The sequence below is a fragment of the Alligator sinensis genome, unplaced genomic scaffold (genome assembly GCF_000455745.1).
Source record: "Alligator sinensis unplaced genomic scaffold, ASM45574v1 scaffold717_1, whole genome shotgun sequence".
NCBI lineage: Eukaryota > Metazoa > Chordata > Crocodylia > Alligatoridae > Alligator > Alligator sinensis.
In genome coordinates, this window is record NW_005841961.1 from 861641 (window position 1) to 882681 (window position 21041).

Consider the following 21041-nt stretch of genomic DNA (forward strand, 5'->3'; position numbering starts at 1 on the left):
AACAAGTTGTATGTGATGGACAGAAAAACATTAGCTTTTTCTACTGCTGCCAGAATTCGATCAGTATTTCAAATGAAGACCCCACCATTCTTCATAATAGATGTTTTATGTAGCAGACTTCTTCTATGATTCATCCTTTCCCCCCAATGATTCAAGGACGGTCTGAAAACTTATCCATTTTTGCTTTTGAAACCTCTTGGTCATCTCAAATGGCCTCTTGGTTCTGTTGGAACCTTCCTCAAAAAGTGAGATTCAGTCAGGCAGGCTTCATGGAAGTTATGTGTGTTTACAGGCGACCATAGAATTGGTATATGCCTGAAATTGTTCATATAGGGATGTGTAAAAGGAGCAGATCCTGGTCATTACACATCTGGAATACAGTAGTTGATCAGATTACATATCCTTCATTGAAGGCTCATAAAGTGATTTAGGGATTAGCTAATAAACGTTTTGAATGCACTGAATGAAGGCAGCCAGATATTTTTAATCTTACAATATTATCTCTATAGTTTAAATTTCAAAGAACCCTGTAACTGAATAAACCTCCCCCTTTCAGGAAGGCTGGTCCACATAAGTGTGAACTGTGCTCCAAATACACTCCAAATTTTCATAACATAATTATAGTTATGTACATTTGAACCATGCCCAACATTGATTTGAGAAAAGAGGCCACATGTATTTATTTGTGGATCTGAAAATACTTGTCCCCAGCAAAGCAGTTGGTAACTGACTTGCCCATTATTATACAGATTAAGGTATTAATAATCTTAATATAATTAAATCATAATATAATCTAAATTTAATAAAATTCCATTGACTGCCAGACCTCATTAGGTCACTCCTAGTTCAGAATATGTTGAATGTCCTACCTTAAATTAAATGTTTAATTTTTTTAATATTAAAAGAAGAAATTGTAATCGACAAAATGCTAAATGGGTTTTGGACAGATTGTAAGACCTCTTTTTTGTCTCTCTTCCAGCTTTAATCGTTTGGATCTGCCGCCATATAAAAGCTATGAACAGCTGAAAGAGAAGCTGCTTTTTGCAATTGAAGAGACCGAAGGATTTGGTCAAGAGTAGAAGGGGCTTCTGGGCAAAGAGGAGATCTTGCATTAGTAAAAGGCCCAGCCAACTAAAATTGCACACGTGATTGTATATAAGCTTTTGTTCTGTACAGTGATCTTTCTGGAACTCTAAAGTAGAAATGTTCGCCGTTCTTCCACAGAGATATGCAAAACAGTTCAGCCTTTTCTACTTTATTTATTGCCCCTCAAAAGACCAGGAAAAAAATCAAGTTTTGAAAGTGGACAAGAGACTTTATTTAAACTATATATGTATATATATATATATATATACATATATATATATATATAAAAAATATATTTGAATATATATACTGGTGGGCTCTAGTTTTATAGAGCTTTAAGTGTATGAAACATTGCAGCCATTTAAAAGGGCCTGGATTGCTTTATCTTGGCTTTATTATTCAGAAAAAATGTGCAGACTGCTCTGTGTTCTCATTCATGAAACATCTCCAAGGTTGTTTTATTGCATGGCTGTTCCAAAAGGTGTTAAAGGCTTAGGCCAAACGTATCTTAAATATGTAGAAAAATGCTGCTGGCTTTTGAGATGACAGAATTTCTTCTGTCAGTTTAATTTTTTCTTAAATACCTAAAATAACTGATATCCCTCTCCTACATTTATGTAGTCAAGGTCATGAATAAAGCCTTTATTACTTGCACAGGAGTAATGTTCAATAAGATGAATGTGATTAATGTTTCAAGCAATTGGTGCCACTGTTCTGACTTATTGTAGGAGCTGAACAGAGTATTTTATTTCATTGAGCAGCATTGAAATTTGTTTACAGATTACCTTGGATTATTACCAAGAGTATATTAGGTAAAGAGAAAAGAATAAAAAACTCACATGTTCTCTCTTGGTCTGGCGTCTTACAGGTTTGTTTTTTCTTTAAATCTGTGATGTACTTAAATTACGTAGGGTAAATAATGCAATTTGAAGAATATGTGAAAGATATGAACTTCTGCTGCTTTTATATTCATGTTCAGTTTTTGTTATAGATCTGGAAAACCCAAATTGAATGATAGCTACATAAACCTTGCACAATTAAACAAATACTAATTTTCTTTTAGTATTAAATATTATCATCCCTTTAAATTTGGGTGTACCCAAATTAAATATCTGTCTAAATCTTGTCATTCTTTTACATAGGCCAGGTTTGTCCTATGTGCATAATAACATACAATTTAATTTTAAAGGTGTTTTATCAGTATTGAGGGCATTTGCTGAACTGCAAAAATGTTTAACAAATAATAAAAATCTTACTCATGTGAATTATTAAACGCTACTTTTAACAAACTGTGCTTCCTTATTACAGAGAACATTTTGAATCTTACCATTTGTATCATGCTTTCAATATTCACTGTAAATTCCATTATAAATTTAACTTATACAAAATTTTGTACACACAAACCTGATTTCTTAGAATGTGATTAAAACATTTCTGTAACATAGCTATCGTATTGCACTGCTAAAAGTGTATGTGCAGAAAAATACTGCTATACCTGTTGTTGTATCTTTTCAATATAGCAATTGAATTCTGCCAAACTTTATTTTTCTACATATTGGATTCTTATGCTTTGTTTTTCAAAATGCACAACTTAACTGTGGAGCTGTTAACCTGCAACTGGCTTTGATAAAAGCAGTGATTCTGATTGGCTCAGACTGCTTTCCTGTATAGTAACTACCCAACAGCAGGACTTTTCATCACTCAAGTTCTTCTACCATACTACGTAGAGCTGTTTTCATCAAATACGCAGTACACAAATACATTTAAGGTGGAAATTCACTTAAATGATAATAAATTCCATCTGTCAATTAAATTGGAGACTGACTTAAGATGCTGGAAAATCTATGTGATTTGCATAAGCAACAACTGAAGAAGGCTAAGAATAGTACAGCTGAACTTCATTAATTTGCACTACTGAATGCCTGGGTGACCCCACTGCAAACTGCTGAATCTTGTGAATCTGTAAGTGAACAAAATAAAAAAGCAAGGACAGCACATCACAAAACAGACTTTGTTTATTATTTCCACAACTGTAGCGGTCTTCCAGGATCCCATAATTTTCATGAAGCGAAGTAGTAAAGGAACAACCCTTGGTCAAAATTCAAGCAAAACAAGGAAGAGGACCTCAAGGCTTCATCAAGGTACTAAATAAAACAAATATGAACCAGCTTGGAGAACAATGGAAAAATAAAGTATAAAAGCATTTACGTTTCAGAATAATAGCAGCAGCAAATTCAGTGCTATTGCACAAGTATATTCAGAGGTCTGTAACAAGGATTCTGTTTGTTTAACTCATAGCTCATGTGGACTGTATTACACAACACATTCCAGATTATTATTTATATCCTACCCTATCCAAAAAGGTTCAGAGAAGCTTGTACCAGTTAGGTGAGACAATGAGAGATTGATTCTCTTCCACAGTGGTGAGAGGTAGAGTGGAATAAGTGATGTTTTATGGGAGCTGACTTAGCATCTGGGCTCTTTCTGATTCTTTCTCCCCAGCAACTAAGTTAGTTCTACTCCAAGGTTCCTTTGACGGATGTCCAGTCTCACTAATACATACCACTCCCTTTTAGAGAAAAGGCTGAGGAGCTGGGAGCCCCTGAAGCATGGGATGACCAAAAGTTGAAAAACTGGGTTGAGGCTGCAATTTGGATGAGTGATAGGGAAGCTTCATTAGAGTTTGTGCCACCAGCAGCTGGGATACTGGTCTGAGGCCCAGATGTGGGACAGCCAAATTGAAAAGGTGCTTTAGTATCTTACTAAACATAATGATTGCCTCAAATATGGCCTCTATTCTTCAGATTCCTACAATAAGAAAATGTCCTTTTGATTAGTTTTTCAACATGTAACTGGATAAAAGGTACTGTTATGTACTGGAACAGGCCTGGCTTCTATTGACTTTGGCACTAGCTTGCTGGGTGACAAGCTGGTCATTATTTTGCTGTCTATAAAAGGGGCATGACAGTGATCTCTTGCAAAGCTCTTTTAAAATCTGCTGATGAAAAGATGAGAGATATTACCAGCATCCCACATACATCCAGTCTGCAATCTAAACATTCACCTATAGGAACACCTATAGGTAAAGTGACACAATACTTTTCATCATGTAACTATTTTCAGTTGTAGAATTAGCCACTTAGTCTACAATTTTTCATGTGGATGTCTCAGGCTAATGTTTTTGGAAAGTGAGCACAAATGTTTCCATTGTTTCAAGAGAAGGATCAAAGAGAACAATACTGCTTTGTCTATTTTGATGAACTGGTACTTTTTGGGAGGGGGAAGGTTGAAGCTCTATGCCCCTGTGCTTCAAAGCAGAGACTTAACATTTGGATGAGGTCTGGTCTCATATCAGAGATGTGTCATTTCCCATAAACATCTGCCCCAAACTTGGTAAATTATGACCCTTTGGGCAAAAAAGCCAACACAATTAACAAAAAACGAAAATAATCCTTGAGCACACGTTAGCTTGGAAGCTGTATTCTCCAAAAAAAATCCATCTGCAGTAAATGTGCCTCATCTTACAGCTCCTATCTGAGACTAGGCTGAACAGGACAATCCCCTGCATGTGCTACGTGGCACCACCACCGTGGTCGGCACCAGAACAAAAGGGAGACTGGTTCTGCTGTCATCACACCCACACTGGTGCGTAGGCAGATGGGAGGAACTTGCCTAACCTAAAATGGAAACTGGAAGAGCTGGAGGAGCTAAAAGGTGTGAAAAACAGATGAGGCAAAGAGAACAAGAGCAGAATGAGGAAAGCACGGGAGCAGGGAAGAGTTCTGGGAGGTGGATGTGGGGAGAAATGAGATGCAAAGCTTTGGGATGGGAAAAAACTGAAACTTGTAGTTGAACTAAGGATCCTGAGTGCACTCATCTACTGTTGCAGAATAGCTCAGAAACCCACTGGAGCAGTTTGTCATTCCCTCCAGTGATTCCTCTACATAATCTGCTTACTATATTAACCAAGTACTTTAGCCTTCAGATGCCAGAGGCCTGTTGTGTGGGTCTGTGCTCCTAAACTGCGATGCTGATGTGCATTATGGTAGGACTTCATAGAATTTCTCTCTCATGAAGTTGCAATCAAATTCAAAAATCAGAAAATGCAAACATTAGACTCTGAATAAAATAGGAAACCCCTACGTAACACTGTTCTGCTTAGCATTATTTCGCTATAACACTCATTTTAAATTGATACCTGATTCATAGACTTTGTAGACCCTAGGGCTGGAAGGGACCCCGGAGGATCATCGGATCTAGCCCTCTGCCCCAGGGGCAGGAAGTCAGCAGGGATCACAGGATCCCAGCAAGATAAACATCCACATGTCTCTTGAAGGTGTTCAGTGTAGGTGCTTGAACCACCTCTGGTGGCAGTCTATTCCAGACCTTCGGGGCTCGGACAATAAAGAAGTTCTTCCTTATGTCCAGCCTGAAACGGTCATGGAGGAGTTTGTGACCATTCAATCTTGTCATCCCTTGGGGTGCTCTGGTGAACAAACGTTCCCCCAGATCCTGGTGAGCACCCGATAAACTTGTAGGTGGTCACCAGATCACCTAAGCCTGCGCTTTTCCAGGCTGAAGAGTCCCATGGCTCTTAGCCTCTCATACGGTCTGTTTTCCTGACCTCTGATCATGCGCGTGGCTCTTCTCTGCACTCTCTCAAGCTTCTCCACATCCTTTTTGAATTGTGGAGCCCAAAACTGGACGCAGTACTCCAGCTGCAGCCTCACCAAGGCTGAGTACAGCGGGAGAATGACATCCTGGGATCTGCTTGAGAAGCATCTGTGGATGCAAGCCAGCGTTTTGCTCACTTTACTTTTCCACTCAGCGAGCTTCATTATAATGCTTATGGTCACCATCTTGGGTCATTAAAAACACTTGCGGTTGCCATCTTGGATCATCAGAAACTTTCAGTTTTGCTTAACGCTCAGTTTTTCAGGAACCAATTAAGAGCATGATGTGGGGGTTGCCTGTATGACACTAGTACATATGCATGATAATTATCTTAATGTGAGTATACGTATTATTTGCTCAGACCTCTGCTTTATTCAGTCCAAAATTAACTGGGTTCTGAGAACAAGTTGGGGTAAAAGAGGATAGTAAAAGAGGATTTTGCCTGATGGGCAACACTGTCCCTAGGGTTGTGTGGGGCCTGGGGGGAGGGGACGTGAGCGGCTGGAGCCAGCAGCATTTGACGGCAGTGCATGGCGGCCATGGCAGGGTGTATGTGGCACTGACCACAGGGCCCGCCCCCCCAAAGTGTAGGGCCCAGGGCACTAACCCTAATTCATCCCACCCCAGGGACAGCCCTGCTTATAGGGTAGAGAAAACATCATGTGACTGCAGAAAGAAAATTAAATATCATGGTTAAGCTGACTGTTCCCTCAAGACCTGGATCATCCTGCCTTAGGAATGTTGTGGCAACATGATGCAAGACCCACCGCAGCATATGCATCTGATAACGTATGTGCTTCCTGATTCTGGGAACCCAGTGTAAAAGGCATTTGCAACTAGATTTCTCTACTTGTGAAGTTCTCACAACTCCAGCTGAAAGTGCATATACTAGTAAATCCCAAGAAAGGTGCCATGAGATCCTTTTGAGAGTGCAGCACAATATTCTTGCTATTAGGTGTGAAAACCTCTACAAATGATTTACAAGACAAATAAGGAAACAATGGTGTCATACACATCCTGCCTTTTCACGGTGTGTGTGTTGTATTATTTTTCAGTACTCTTAAAAAGAGTGAAAGCTAAGAGCTGGTATTTTCTGAGGGGTGCCTTGAATCTAAAAAGGTTGTAGACCACGGGTTAGAATTTTAGGCTGAACACCTACTATACTAATGTAATCTAGAAATATCAGGCTCTCTCTCTCACACTAGATATTGGATTCTGAAAGGTAGTTTGGCTTCAATTTTTCTGTATCACGCTTCCCTTACTGTAAAAGTGAAATAAGACCACTACTACCCATGTTAAAAAGCAGCTGCTAAAAGCACGTGTTTGTTTGTTAGTAGGTATGCAGAAGAAGAACATACGTAAACTGCTATTAGTAGTCTGCTATAGCACATCAGGCCACATCAGTTGTTTGTTGCATTTGGTGCACAGGGGTGAAAGTTGATGGACCTGATCTCAGCACATAAAATTCAAAGTCTGATGAAGATGCTTTAACTGTCAAGCCTGTTAAAGACTGTGTTGTGTTTGTTTCACTGAAAAAATGCAGCTAAGTTTCTTAGTTACAGTTCCACTGGGAGGGTGCAGTTAGCTGCCAATAAGATATTAGTAAGACATTCAAAACTCTGTCTCTTCTCTCACTTACTAACCTCTGCTCAAGTAGTGAAAGTAAAGCAAAATTACTTTTTTCTTTCTCCAACCCAGAGCTTCAGCTGCCAACTGGTAGTCAAGAACCAGGGCCAAAACTTCACTTCTCATTCTTGAGTACCAGAAGCCCCAGACAAATGCTGCAGTAGTTACTTTTTAGTATGCCATCATTAGTATCTCTAACTAATGGTGGACATGCAATAAAATTAAAGTAATTTACCTCAGATTTTTCTCCTTAGTAAAAAGATCAATTCAGCCAAGCTAGCTGCTTGCAGTGAGTGCTATTCAAGCAACTGGCCATTAGATGGCAGGTAGGCAGTTTGCACTGAGCAAATGACTCCCTGAGAAGCAAACTAGAGTGGATGGCTGGATGCACGTGTTCCACATAATACATGGGAAGTTACTAAAAATACTACATATCTTTCAAGGGGTAACTTTACCTTGGATTCAAAGGATTTACTTCAGTGTGCTCCTGGCAGTTGTGGCCATGTGGTTAAGGCCACTGATCTTAATTTCACTGGGGTTTCCCTGCACAAGTTTGAATTCTGTTGATTATGAAATCGCTTGTGTTCCTGATCCTATGCTGCGCATCATGTCTGTTCCCCATAGTAAAGTCAGTTTACTATACAGTAAACATGTTTTATCTTAGCACCCAAAAGACACACAATGTAACTGCAGGTAAAAAGCCTCTTATTAGACTGGAACTGCCATGATGCAATAAAAGGATGGAAGTGGTACAGTATCATATTTTAGGTTTAAGGTGCCACCCAGACTGATACTGGATCATCCCCGTGATTTTACGTTGAAAAATCAGTATCAAACCTTTAAAATCTTCACAGATCTGCCTCCTTCACTATTCCATTTATCATAAATTATTTTTCAAACCTGTCTTCCTCTTCCTCCTCCATGCCATGTACAGGCTCTTCAACATTTCCCCAACCCTTTCATGCGCGAAATGTCTCCTCTGAACCAGTCCACATAAGGCTACTAGTATCTCTTCTTCCTCATTGTTTTTAAAAGAGCCAGCTATCAGTAAAGTATCATGACCATGCAATGTAGAAAATACAACTTAAACAAAACAAAACGTGTATAAACTTGCAAATGCCTGGCTCTACAACCTCCCTCCAGAAAAAAATCCATATACCATTTTTAAAAAAAATGTTTTTTAAGAGTTTGGCTTATGGGTTCAGGGGTGAGAACATGTCTACATCTGCGTAGAACCCCTATCCCAGGGGTTTTCAACAAGTGTAACCCTCCTGTCTCAGTTTCAGCTCATGTATTCCTTTATATTTTTTTCCTTGTTTTTACGTGTGGGGAGGGGGGTGCAGATTGAAGCCCCTGCAGTGAGGGAGGTAGTGGGGCTGGGGCTGTACAGTCGGGGTGGAGTGTGGGATGGAGCCACAAGCGGTTCACTCGAGGGAGTGGGTGGCAGCTCCTCCCACTATATGCACAGGAGGGGGGGCTGCAGCCACTTCAGAATTCACTGTAGCCCTCCCCACCCCACCCCGGTCCTCCTCTCCAAGTGCTGCCACCACCTGCCCGGAGCGCAGCCCAGCCCAACACCCCCGCCGGGAACAGCCCAGCACAGACCCAGCTTCAACTTGCAGCAGCAGCCCACTCCAACCCACACAAAGCTCCAGGGACACACGGCCCTCATGCACTCCTGGGTTGCACATGGCGGTGGGAGCCGCCCCACTCCAGCTGGGCAGCCCCATTCCCTCCCCCACACCCTTTCCCTCACAACAGACTTACCAGCCGACCCAGCTGCTTTCCACGCTGTTGGGCTGCATCCTAGCTGCCTGCATGTAGCACTGTGGCTGCATGCACACATGCAGCTTTTAATTGGCCACATTATTGGTCACATCAGTTCTGCATACCCCCTATAACCTTTTTAAGTACACCTAGGGGTATGTGTATCCCTGGTTGACAACCACTGACCTATCCTGATGGCTCATGAAGATGCTACCAGAACACAAAGGTATCTTGAGCTACATTAAGAACAGTATCATTCTACAGAATCCATTTTGAAAATTGTTCCCATCCAATACGAATGTACTCAAGCAACAGGCACTAAACCCCATTTAGTACATACAGAATAAAATGCAAATATTAGTTGACAGCAGCTTCTACCTGAAGATATATGGTGTTCAGGCAACTAGCTTTATTAACAGCCACAAGTGGAATGGGTCCAATTTTGTTCTCCCTTTGGTTTAGTCCAATTAAAGGAAAACAATTTATTTGATTCTTAGTATTTTAGTTATTGTCATATAGAATTGAGCAGTTCCACAGCTTCTTTTTGTACCTAAAATAGAAGGCAAAATATAACATGAAGAACTACAAAACAGTAGTACTATTTATTCATAAGATTTCCTATAGCACTCATCCCCATGTGGTTCAAGCACCCTGTGCTTAAAAGTGCAATCTTAATTACCAAAAGAAAGAAACTGGGGCATGGTAGTTTAGTAGTTACCTATGGAACATTTATGACAGAACCATGAATGGAACCCTAGACTTCTCATTTCCAAACTCAGTCCCTTAACTATAATGCTTCATTTGCTGACTGTACCGTTTCTGTTACATATTTAACATAAATATAATAAAATAAGCATGCATTCATAGGAGCTACCATAAAAAACAGCACTATGTACTTTGCTCTCTTATGTTTCGATCATAATCAAGCCAGAGGTTTTAGAGCCAAACAGCAGTTATTGTATTGAGCCCTGTACTCAAGACATTCAGCTCATCAGTAAACCTGGCAGTTGCTATAGTTGCTTTCAGAAGATGCATGTTTACATGACAACTTTCTGAACATTGTGAAGTAATCAGCATTCACTCCTTTAGCATGAGAGGTCTAACTGGATGAGTGGCTCCAAAGTATACCGTCATCAACAAGAATAAAGGCATAATGACTGTGTATGGTTAACTCAGCTTTGTTCAACCACTTGATTCTACATCAAAGCCTGGTTTATTCCATTTTCAATCTGTTCCCAGATCAGACTCTCTTAAGAGTTCCCCTCACAAATCTCAGACGTGTCAATGTCTTGTTGGTTCCAACAACAATCTGGATTCTTTTTAATTGCGAGAGTACCATTAATTAAGAATTACTAAGCATTAATGCCAGAAAATACCATGTAAGGAACACAATTTAAATTAATGAAAAATTAATGTTTCTGAGACGTGCAGGTACTAAAGCAACAGGATTTGCTGCAATCCAAGCATAGCTACAGACTTCATTTTAGTCTGAAATTGTTTTTACATATGAACATATCCACTGAAATATCACAGGACTTTTCACACAGTTTTTATTTTTCCTACCTGTGTATCCTCCTCTGTGTGTGCTGGATATTCCTTGGCTTTTGTTAACCACAATAGGGCCATCTTTTTGTTGTTTAACTTCAAGTATGTCTTCCCTAGATACAGCAAATTTTTACTGTAGAAGTTTGGTTCAGCTTTTTGAGGAGACAGAAGAAAAAAAATACATTTGTATTGTTACTTCATTGTTTATAGTGATTTTAGACAAGGACAGCTTACCCTTTTGTCTGGTCCATACATTGTTTTCAATGAAAACTATAGTGGTCTGTACTGGATGCCACACCCACTATGCACTATGAGGTACTGAAACAGATATTAAAAAAAAACCTTACAGCTCTTTTATGTTTAGCTCAAAAGAGAAGCCAACCATTCACCCTAGACTAATATGAGGGTTTTTCTTGCTATTTCCTGGTTCTCTGCAATGTGAGAATTCAGTGTGAATTCAATATAAAGATGGAGGCAATTCATAGGCAGCAGCCATGGCTCCCCTCCCCTTGTTTCTACTGCCACTATGCTATACAAGGTGACAGCTTAGACTCCTTAAGAACCACTGGAGTTGGCTAAAAGTTTTCTTCTTTTCTATCCCTAGCAGGAAGCAGGTTAGATGACACCTTATAGACTTATTATCCCCAGCTCCATATGCGAGCACTGCTCAGGGATAACACTGGTGCCACTCGTGCCAGAGGAGGTATAGAAAACATTTACATAAACCAGATGAAAGGAGGTGTTGACGCATACATTTGCAAATAATAAATAAATAATTCTAATATTATAAAAGCCTGTGCTGGCCTCCCCCCAAGTCCTACTCCCTGGAGGTGGCGGCAACGGAGTGGATGGAACGGGGGGGGCAAGGAGCGAGACCGAGCTGGGGGAGAAGCTGGCCCATTGTGGCAGGGGGGGGGGGGGGGGGGGCGGGGTTCTCTCTCCCCCCACCCCCATGGCAGCCTGCCTTCTCCCCACACTCGGGCCCAGTCCTCCACTGCATTGGGCCCAGGCCCATTCCTCCCCTCTCCTGCCACTGCAGCGAGGGCGGGGGGAGGCGGGGGAGTGGGCCTGGACCCCAAGCAGCAGGAGGGAAGGGGAGAGCTGGCCCGGACTGAGGGGGGGCATCCCTTCCTGCTGCCCCCTCCCCCAATCATTCTTGACAGGCAATTGGCTAGTAATATTAAAAATAATTTACTGCATTGGGCCCAGGCCCATTCCTCCCCTCTCCTGCCACTGCAGCGAGGGCGGGGGGAGGCGGGGGAGTGGGCCTGGACCCCAAGCAGCAGGAGGGAAGGGGAGAGCTGGCCCGGACTGAGGGGGGGCATCCCTTCCTGCTGCCCCCTCCCCCAATCATTCTTGACAGGCAATTGGCTAGTAATATTAAAAATAATTTTTTCTCTTGTTACCAGAGGGAAACTCTGTTTCAAAATATTATTAGTAGCCTCTACTGTCTATAATTAACACTTATTTTGTTCACAAAATTTACAGCATAACCTTTCTGGGCAGAAACTGTTTTCTCTAAGTATTAGAGAGATATAAGAACAATGATCATACTCAAATTGTTCACCTTTCACCTGGAGATCAGAAACACTTCATGAAAGGCAGGCAAGTGTCATCGCCATGCTCTCCAAATCACAAACAGGAAGACAGACTTCACACAGCTTCTCCAAGATGCACAGGTCAGCAGCAAACTTGAGTCCAGAACAAAAGGTGTGCCTATTCTAAACCCTTGCTCTAAAAATCAGACCTGCTACCTGCCTTAATATACATAGATACTCAAGAAAGAATCCCTTTATTGTAATAAAAAGAATCAAAAAACCTATTTTCAGTGCATCTAGCACTGTTAACCAGTCTTAATGCCAAAATTTCATTCCTGGTTACATCCATGAAATCCCACTGAATAGGGTTCATGACTGCAGAACAGAGGAAAGAATGCAGGCCATTGGCTTCAGTCAAAACCTCATTTTCAAAGACTACATTCTTTTTTAAAAAGGCAATCATCTTCTAATTCATTTTGAGATTTTTCTTTCTTGAAAACAGCCAGATAGTCAAAGTTGATATTAGAACTCCAATTTGTAGTTGCACCTTTTAATGCTTAGAACTGCCAAACAATGAGCTATCATTATGAAGTTCATAGATTACAACCTTTTCCTGCATCTTTCAGTTTTCCCTTGAGCATGAACAAACACAAATTAAAGAAAAACCCTAAAATGCAAATTATTAAATCAGGTAGGGGGAAAATTTATTTTCCCCCCACTGATTAAGAAGATGCAATGTTGTTGTAGCCAGGATGGCCCAGGAAATGCATGAAAGGCAAGGATTTTTTTTGTGATGTCTTTATTGGACCATCTGTGTAGTTAGGAGAGCTGTTGAACAAGCTATTCAGCATTCTGTGCCCTTCCTCAATTTATCTTTCTTTGATACACCCCATTACACAGGTGTGTACACTGTGTGTACATTTGTAGCACTACAAATGTAACATCTGAACATGTCCTTAAAGGAGGGACAAATCAGAGGCTACATGGCTGCTCAAACTGTAGAGAAATGTATGTTTACCTTCTTTTAATAGGCACCAAAAAGAACATAGGATGAAGATGTCTTCAGTTATCAAGCTTTCATTACATCCAGTATTTAATATTTTCCTCCTGAAATTGCACACCCACCATAACAAAATCCCTCCTGTACTGTGGTGTAGGTTGTAGCTGTGTTGGTCTAAGGACATAGGCAGACAAAGTTCTTTGGGTAAATCCAATCCGTGCATATTTCTTGTATACGTACTGGCCTCTGGCTGCTTTACTACTCCATCCAGGAAGAGCACTGACCATCTGCAGACGCTTCCTCAGCCTGACAAAGGGTGTTTGTGCCCGACAGCTTGCTAAGAATTTTTCCAACTATTTGAGTTGTTCTAATAAAAGATACTGGATTTACCCAAAGAACCTTGTCTCCCTCCTGTTCTGGCGCGCACACACTTCTAATGCAGTGTTTATATGCAATGTGTTTTAAGTTTGCATACTGTCAATCCCTGCCATATGTGAGCACTCTCTCATAAAAATCACTAGCAACAGCAGACAGTCATTCACAGCCCAGGATCACTTCTTTCTCTACCTAAAAACAGATGCTTTATAGTTTGCTGTGGCTAGTTGGCTGCTTTGTATCAATTTTTTTTTTTGGGGGGGCCTTGCTGCATTGCTTCCTGTGCTCATTTAATGTAGAGGAGGAGGAGGAGGAAGAAGGTGTGCTTGAACAGATAGGAGAATAGTGTTCCAAGTACAAATCTTGAAACAAAATGTTTTTTCTCCCAAAGCAGCCTTGACAGAATAAAGCTATAGGTGGGCAGACTAACATTCAGCATCAGCTAGTATGGATTTAAAAGAGCAATACACATTCCCTCTCAGGTTCCAGCCACTCTCTCTCCACATAAGGTAAGGAGAAAACAATTTGACTGTCTTTTTGTCCAGGGGACAGTATACTCCCAGTTTTATTTATATTACATACCTTTGAACTAATGCCTTAAAATGAGCAGTTCCCAACATTTTTATAACCAAGGCACCCCTCAGAAAATCCCAGCTCTTAACTGGGCTGTTGTGAGATCCTTTTAAGAGTGCTACAGGGTACCCTCCATAGCTTTTCTAACTACAAAAACCCCCCCAAAAACAAAACAAAACAGTGGTTCTCAAACTCTCAGACTGAAGCCACCCCCTTCAAACATGTCAGTTCTTAGTTTTTACTTGTTTTTTAACTACAGAAAAATAACAGTAGTTTTAAAAACTGCAAACAACTTGGAATGGCTAAAACAGGTAAGAATATTTTTTTAAACTATGGATTCCTATTTGAAATCCCTGGGTTTATCTTGTGAATTAGGTTTGCATACTTAACAGTGCTAACACAGTATGGCACCCTTGAGAGAATCTCAAGACCCCTGGTTGAAAACCAGTCTAATGGAGCAATTCCTCTGTTGCAAAGAACTCAGAAAAACCACAACAGGTCAGAATGTTTCTGACATGATGGATTCCTCTTTGAAATCTTTGGATTTATCATGCAAATCATGCATAGGCGTTTGCACACCTTACAGTGCCAATATTATATGGCGACCTTAAAAGGATCGTGCAGCACCCTACTTGAGAACTGCTGCCTTAAATAAGAACTCTCATACTGATTCTGGTTAGATTACATGCCTCCTAATTCACTTCATAGAAACGGAGAGCTGAGGAGACTTTCTGCAGGAATTCTCTCCAACTGGTCTCTCTCAAAAAATTACCAGTTCTACATACGAGTACTGGACAAGTGGTCTTTGAACCAACTCTGCCTTTTTCTTCTCTAAAGGTTGCCCACACTAGAAATGCCAGAAAGTGCTTGGCAATACTGCTCTCCTACAAATGATATACAGCAATGCCACATTATGATGCCTTTTGAGAACTATGTAATTAAGCTGAAGACTAGCAAGTAAAACAATGACAGCCAACCTTTTTGGCAGGTGTGCCACAAGGTAAGCCCCACCTCTGCACTGAGTGGCACTTCAATACCCTTCTCCTCCCTGATCAGCTGTTCTGCATTCTGCTCCCAGCCCCATCTGCTGCTCTGCTTTCTGTTCCCTCCCATATCTACCACAGCACACACAGAAGCTGCACTTCTGTGGCACACATGTTGTGGGTTAGCCACCCCTGAAGAAAACAATGCTGCCCCACTCCATAAACTGGGAATTCTAAACTTAGGTCTAACAGACTGACTAGTGCAAAGGTCTTGGGAGTACATATCAGGAGTCAACATGTTACAATGCATTTAAACCCTGTGCTTGCATGCTTCTGATAAATGGTTTAGTCATATTACAGACAAGATACTCTACAAAAGCTACCTTTTTCAGCCATCTGAAAGTAGTGAAGGGCCTGGAAAAACAAAACAAAACAAAAAAGAGAGCCCACGGTTAGAAACACAAGTTTAAAACCAGAAGTCAGTTTACTTGTGAGAACACTCAATTGTTTAAGAAAGCCGTGTTTTTTAAATCAAAAGATATTATACATTGTCAACAGAACAGAGAGCATTGTAAGAGAGATATAAATCTATATCTATAGATATATAGATATCTATATTAATCAATAACAAAATTATGCATTTAAAAATGTAGCCAGGGCAAAGCTTGAAATTTGTTAGTATTTTTTTTTTTTTTAAAGAAAAAACTGTATCATTTGCTTAGGATATTTCTATTTTTTTCTTTTATGTATTTTTCCTGATCTTTCGTCTATAAATAGAAAATCAGAATCTTTAAGATCTGTTGCAAAATCTTCTGAAGTCCTTACCAAAAATATCATGTTCTATTACCTGTCCTAGAACTGTAGGTTTTATTGTAATTATAGATTATAAAATATCAACACACAGCAAATTGGTTAATGTGGAACACATAAAGTACTACTGAAATTAGTCTACAGAATTATAAGTGATCATTAAGTTACCAAATGTAAAACATTGCTACACTACATTACTACACTATCCCCCTCCTGTACTCCAACCTGGAGGATCCGACAGTAATCAACGTGGACACACAACACTAGAGCAGGGGTGGGCAAAACATGGCCGGCCCAGTGAGAGATTCTATCCAGCTCATGGCAGGTCCCTTGGTCCCGTCCAGCTCAGGTGCAGAGGGCAGCTCAGGCCGGGATGCCCAATGGCACTAGACACACCTGCCAAGCTAGCAGAGGCAGCTGCTGGCTTCCAAGCCAGAGCCCCAGCAATAAGGCTACCACTCCCACCTGCCTACCCCAGCGATTAGAGGGAGTACTGGTACCCAAAACGGGCTCTAGGGTGGGACCCCATGCCAGGCATCTTGGGACAGGAGCCCGGCAGTGACTAGCTGCACTTGCAGCACTACTGCTCCCAACTCCCCCTACTGCACAATATCTCCAGCACAGCCCCCATTGTGTAGCTCCCGCCCAGCACCTCTCACCCGATATGCCCTGCGCAGCCCTGCCCAGCTCCGCCTGCACTTTCCCTCCCCGGGCCCAAGCCCTCTGCTGCTCCCCACCACCTCCTAAGCCCCAACCCACTGTGAAGCTCCTGCTTCCAATCAGTCCTCTGTTGCCTCCCCAGCTCCTTTCAACCGTGCCTAAAGCTGAAAATAACACCCACTTTTGTCTCTCTCCCAGCATCATTAGGGTTGGGCTAATGCTTGACTCTGTGCAGTGCTTGGAGTAGGGGCATCTGCAAAAAGAGCCAAGCCCCAGCCAGGACAGCAGAATTGAGAGGAGCCCCTTGCATTCCACTTGCTCTGGGGTCCTTCAGCTCCTGACACCTGGTCCTATCAGCCACAAAGCTATCACTTACAGTTTGGGTTTCTCAGGCTGCCACTGCTTAGCCCAGGATCCCCAGTGCACCCATCTCATACTAGGGCTCTGCCCCAGCCCTGGCTAGGATAGGGCCACAGACAGGAGAGGAGCAGCATCAGGAACGAGACAGGCTCTGTGATGTGAGTTTTATTAGTGCAAGTATTGCTATTCTTAGTGGCACCTTATTTTTGGTAAGAAAAGCCTACATAAAAAAATATATATATTTGTTTGTGGTACCTCTTCATAGGTGGAGCTTGGTGGTGTAGCAAATAGCACTGCAGCTATTTTGCTTTGGTACCATGGCATGTCAGCAAAAGAGTAACACCTGCAGCAGAAGCAGACAGTTTTTATATACTTTTCATTTGTTTTGGTTTCACAATTTTCTGGAATGCAAGAAGATCCTTAAATCTCAGAGAATCTGTTATCTTCAAGAGTGTACAGCGACCAAGCAGCTGAAATGAGATTACAGTAAAACCCAGATTTTTCATATAGGGATGATTTGCAACTCACTTATTTTGCAGCAGGGTGCCAAATTAAGAACCTGTCACTCAGCTGCTTGGTCTGACTGACTTCAAAGAACACCATTTCCCCACTCAACCATTTCCCCACTCAACTGGAACACAGCACTAGTCCTGCACACCTGAACAGAGAAAGGGTACCCTTCAAAGAAGCTGCAGCAAATAGTTGGAACATCTTCAAGGCCCCACATAGCTTTTGATGTGGCTATAGATTACCCTTGAATACAGTGCAAACATTCATCTTTGGTGTGGACTTAAAAACCTAAGATAAGAAGAATCTGGGTTCTACTGTACTCAATCTGAGTGAATTATTAAAATAACTAATAATTCTTGAAAAAGACAATTGCTTTGCTAAATTTTGCACATCTGTTGTTGGGGAATTGCTACTGCCTGGCATAAACAACATCCAAGTTCCAGAACTAAAGCAGCTGTAACACATACAGCTCAATTTGACTGACATAGACAAAAAAAGTCACTTCTTGTTTCAACTGAATGCAGGCACCTTGCTTGTACCACACGGATGTATCTAGTCACTCTATCCATTTGCATGTTCTTATATTTTTGTGACAATCCTGTGCACTTAATCACAGGACATGCCACTTCAGTATTAAACTTGCCCCTCTCAGGAAAAGAACCCCCACCCCTCCTCCACCAATGTACGCTTTGAAAAGCTACATCATACTAGATAAAAGGAATAAGAACAGACCTGGAAGTCAACCTCAAGTTCTAATCCCTGTTCCACCTTCCAGGGAAGCCCCTTCCAAGGGTGTGAAAAGCAGGCAGTATTGCATTTGGACCAATTCAAGGGACAGTGATTTGATTCGCTGATTTGGATCACTGTCCTGATTCGATTTGGCCGAATCTGAATCTGAAGATTTGATTCCAATTCAGAGAATCAGCAATTCAGCCAAGAAAATGTTTAACAGGTTTTCTCTCCGTACCTTGAGGTACAAGGTGCAGCTCATGAACATTGAGATGGTGGGGCAACTGGAGCATCCCCCCCATGGGAGCACAGGGGGGTCCCCCACATGCTTGGCGGCAGACCTGGAAGTAGACCAGGAGTACTTCCAGTCCATTTCTGGGCCCACTGCAGAGGACTCCGGGTGCTCCCCCAGACCCAGGAGGCACCAGTTGCTGAACCAGGGGGTGGGGGAGTTCCCTGCATGCTCTGCGGTGGACCCAGAAGTACTTCTGGTCCACCGCCGAGCGCGCAGGAGACCCCCCCCCACGCTCCTGTGGGAGGCTCCGTCCACCCGACCATCTCAGTGTTCACGAGCTGTACCTGGTACCTCAAGGTACACAGAAAAAACATAGGACACAGCTTTATATGGCCGAATTGTCAAATCTCTCCAAATTGAATTCGAGGCTTCCGATTCAATTCAGAGAAATTAATGGGCCTCTTGATCTGATTCAGAGATTTGTTCGGTCACTGAATCAGGCCAAATCTCCTCAAAATCAAATCAGTGACCAAAGCTTTGCACAGCCCTAGTCCCTTCTATTCTCTCCCTGAGTTTTACCATATGTGCAAAACTATGCAAGTAATAGCTCAGAGGAATGCTGTAAGGATTAATGATTGTGAAGTGTTTTAAACATGTAAAGCACTACACATAAGTATTACTGGTGAAGTCTAAAACAACATAGTCCAGAAGCAGGTTTGAATCCAAACTTACTAGATAACCATGCTAAGAAAACAATGCATTAAATTCCATGCTACAGCATATGCAAAATTACTTTTTGGGGAGGGCTGAGGTGATGCTGGTGTGGAAGAGGTCTGGAGAAGTGAAACTTAAACCTAAGCTTACTAGTAGAAAGCATGCACCCAAATGAGATAAGGTGACAGTGAAACCCTAGCAGAATGTCACTGATCCATTTTTCAGACTTATGTTAATACTAAAATAGACAATTTCAGGAACTTTTTAAAAACCATAGCATGCTTTGATAGGAAAAGTGAAAATATTTGTACAGATCTATCATTTGCTCCACACCAGTCTTTACACACTCCTTAACTACAGCCTACATTTAAATTATGCGGTCGAGTTTTGGCTGCATTAAAAAGTCAATGATGAAAAGCACTAGAGTCTGATACTAGAGGTCCCCAAATCCCTTGAGGTAGACACTCAGGTCTATAAAATAAAGCTCCACAGCTCCTGGGCATGCCCTAAAAGTAAATTTAAATCTGTTATTATTCAGTAATGCAAGGTGCTGCGATTGAAGAAAGGAAGTCACTAAACAACTAGTTTTTATTTCTGAAACTAAAATGATAGGACACTTTGAAATGTTACTTAGGACAGTTTTAAAAAGGGTAATCTAGGATGGCTGAGCCACTGAGCTATTTTAAAGATTTTTGCAAGTCATTGCTCAACTATTTTATATTTTACCTACAATAGCTAGAAGCTTTTACTTTGTCACTAGAAAAGAAAACGGTTCAAAAGAAGTAATATCTTACCAAATGCCCATAAGGTGAACTGAAGTAGCATCTTTGGGATTCAGTTCGATTGCTTTCTACCAAGAAAGACAAGCTTTTAGGCTAAGGAGCAAAAATTAAAACCAGGTATGCAATTTATTTCAGTGTAAACTGTACACAAAATGGCAGGGAGGGACAGTACTTGGTATCAATATATTCTGCATCTGTGTAAAGAATAGATGGCACCAATGATGATCAACTACTTGCAGAAAGTCTGCAGACTTATTAGAATGGTAAGTGATTGTTCATATCACCATCTTCAGATTTTGATATAACTTCTGACAAAGTAAAATTATGTATTATGATTGAGTAGGATTTTTTCTTGCATTTTCTCCAGTATTTGTTTTTCCGTGGCCCTTAGTCTGTACTGAAAGGGCTTGAGACAACATTTGGTCATCAACAACTAAGACAATACTATAATCCCACTTCTCAATAGCACAACTGCAGTCTAATTAGGGTAATACATTTCAGGAGCTCGTATAGGTGAGAAAAAGACTCATAACTTTTTAATATTATTAAATAAATTAGGGGTGTGCCAATAAAGATTTTTTGGGCTGATACTGAGGGCCGATTATTAATTGGCCATATCAGCCAATACCTATCAGAGTGCCGATATGCAGCCCGGAAGCTCAGAGAGCAGCATCCAGATGCTAAGTCTGTTGGGGGGGGGAGGGAGGGGGGTTGGAGATGGGGCGAGTGAGGCCCATGCAGTGAGGGAGGGAGTGGGGCAGGGGCAGTTGCTGCACAGCCAGGGGAGGGTAGGGGCACAAGACAGAGCCATGGCTCATCTGGGGGGTGCGAGGGCAGTGTCTCTTGCCTCTGTGCACAACCTCAGGAGACATAGGGATCATGTGCCCCCCGTATCTGTGCATGGGGTGAGGGCTGGCTGCAACTGTGTACTAGGGGCCAGAGGCTGCGTCAGCCTCTTCTCAGCAGGGGGGTTGGCCCCAAGCTGTGCTCAAGGCAGAAGGTGGTACTGGCAGAGAGCCACAGCAAATTTTGAGGTGGCTGTAGCCCCCTCCTCTGGCCCGGTTCCAGCCCCAC

General features: G+C 41.7%; 2 protein-coding genes across 4 annotated transcripts in view; one reads left to right on the forward strand and one right to left on the reverse strand.

Annotated features, from left to right (window-relative positions):
* Positions 1 to 3086, forward strand: part of WWP1 (WW domain containing E3 ubiquitin protein ligase 1) — a 74680-nt gene extending 71594 nt beyond the window's left edge. For all 3 annotated transcript variants that reach the window (XM_006020600.3, XM_025200233.1, XM_025200234.1), the window contains one exon: positions 980 to 3086. In XM_006020600.3, the coding sequence (XP_006020662.1) occupies positions 980 to 1079 (100 nt within the window). In that variant the 3' untranslated portion in view covers positions 1080 to 3086. The remainder of the gene's footprint in view (positions 1 to 979) is intronic.
* Positions 3087 to 3096: 10 nt separating this feature from the next.
* The window catches only part of RMDN1 (regulator of microtubule dynamics 1), a gene marked incomplete at its 5' end in the record, with an annotated part of 27909 nt that continues 9964 nt past the window's right edge, over positions 3097 to 21041 (reverse strand). Inside the window, 5 exons of the mRNA XM_025200226.1 lie at positions 3097 to 3230; positions 10717 to 10850; positions 15551 to 15581; positions 17253 to 17340; positions 19980 to 20035. Of these exons, the coding sequence (XP_025056011.1) occupies positions 3147 to 3230; positions 10717 to 10850; positions 15551 to 15581; positions 17253 to 17340; positions 19980 to 20035 (393 nt within the window). The remainder of the gene's footprint in view (positions 3231 to 10716; positions 10851 to 15550; positions 15582 to 17252; positions 17341 to 19979; positions 20036 to 21041) is intronic.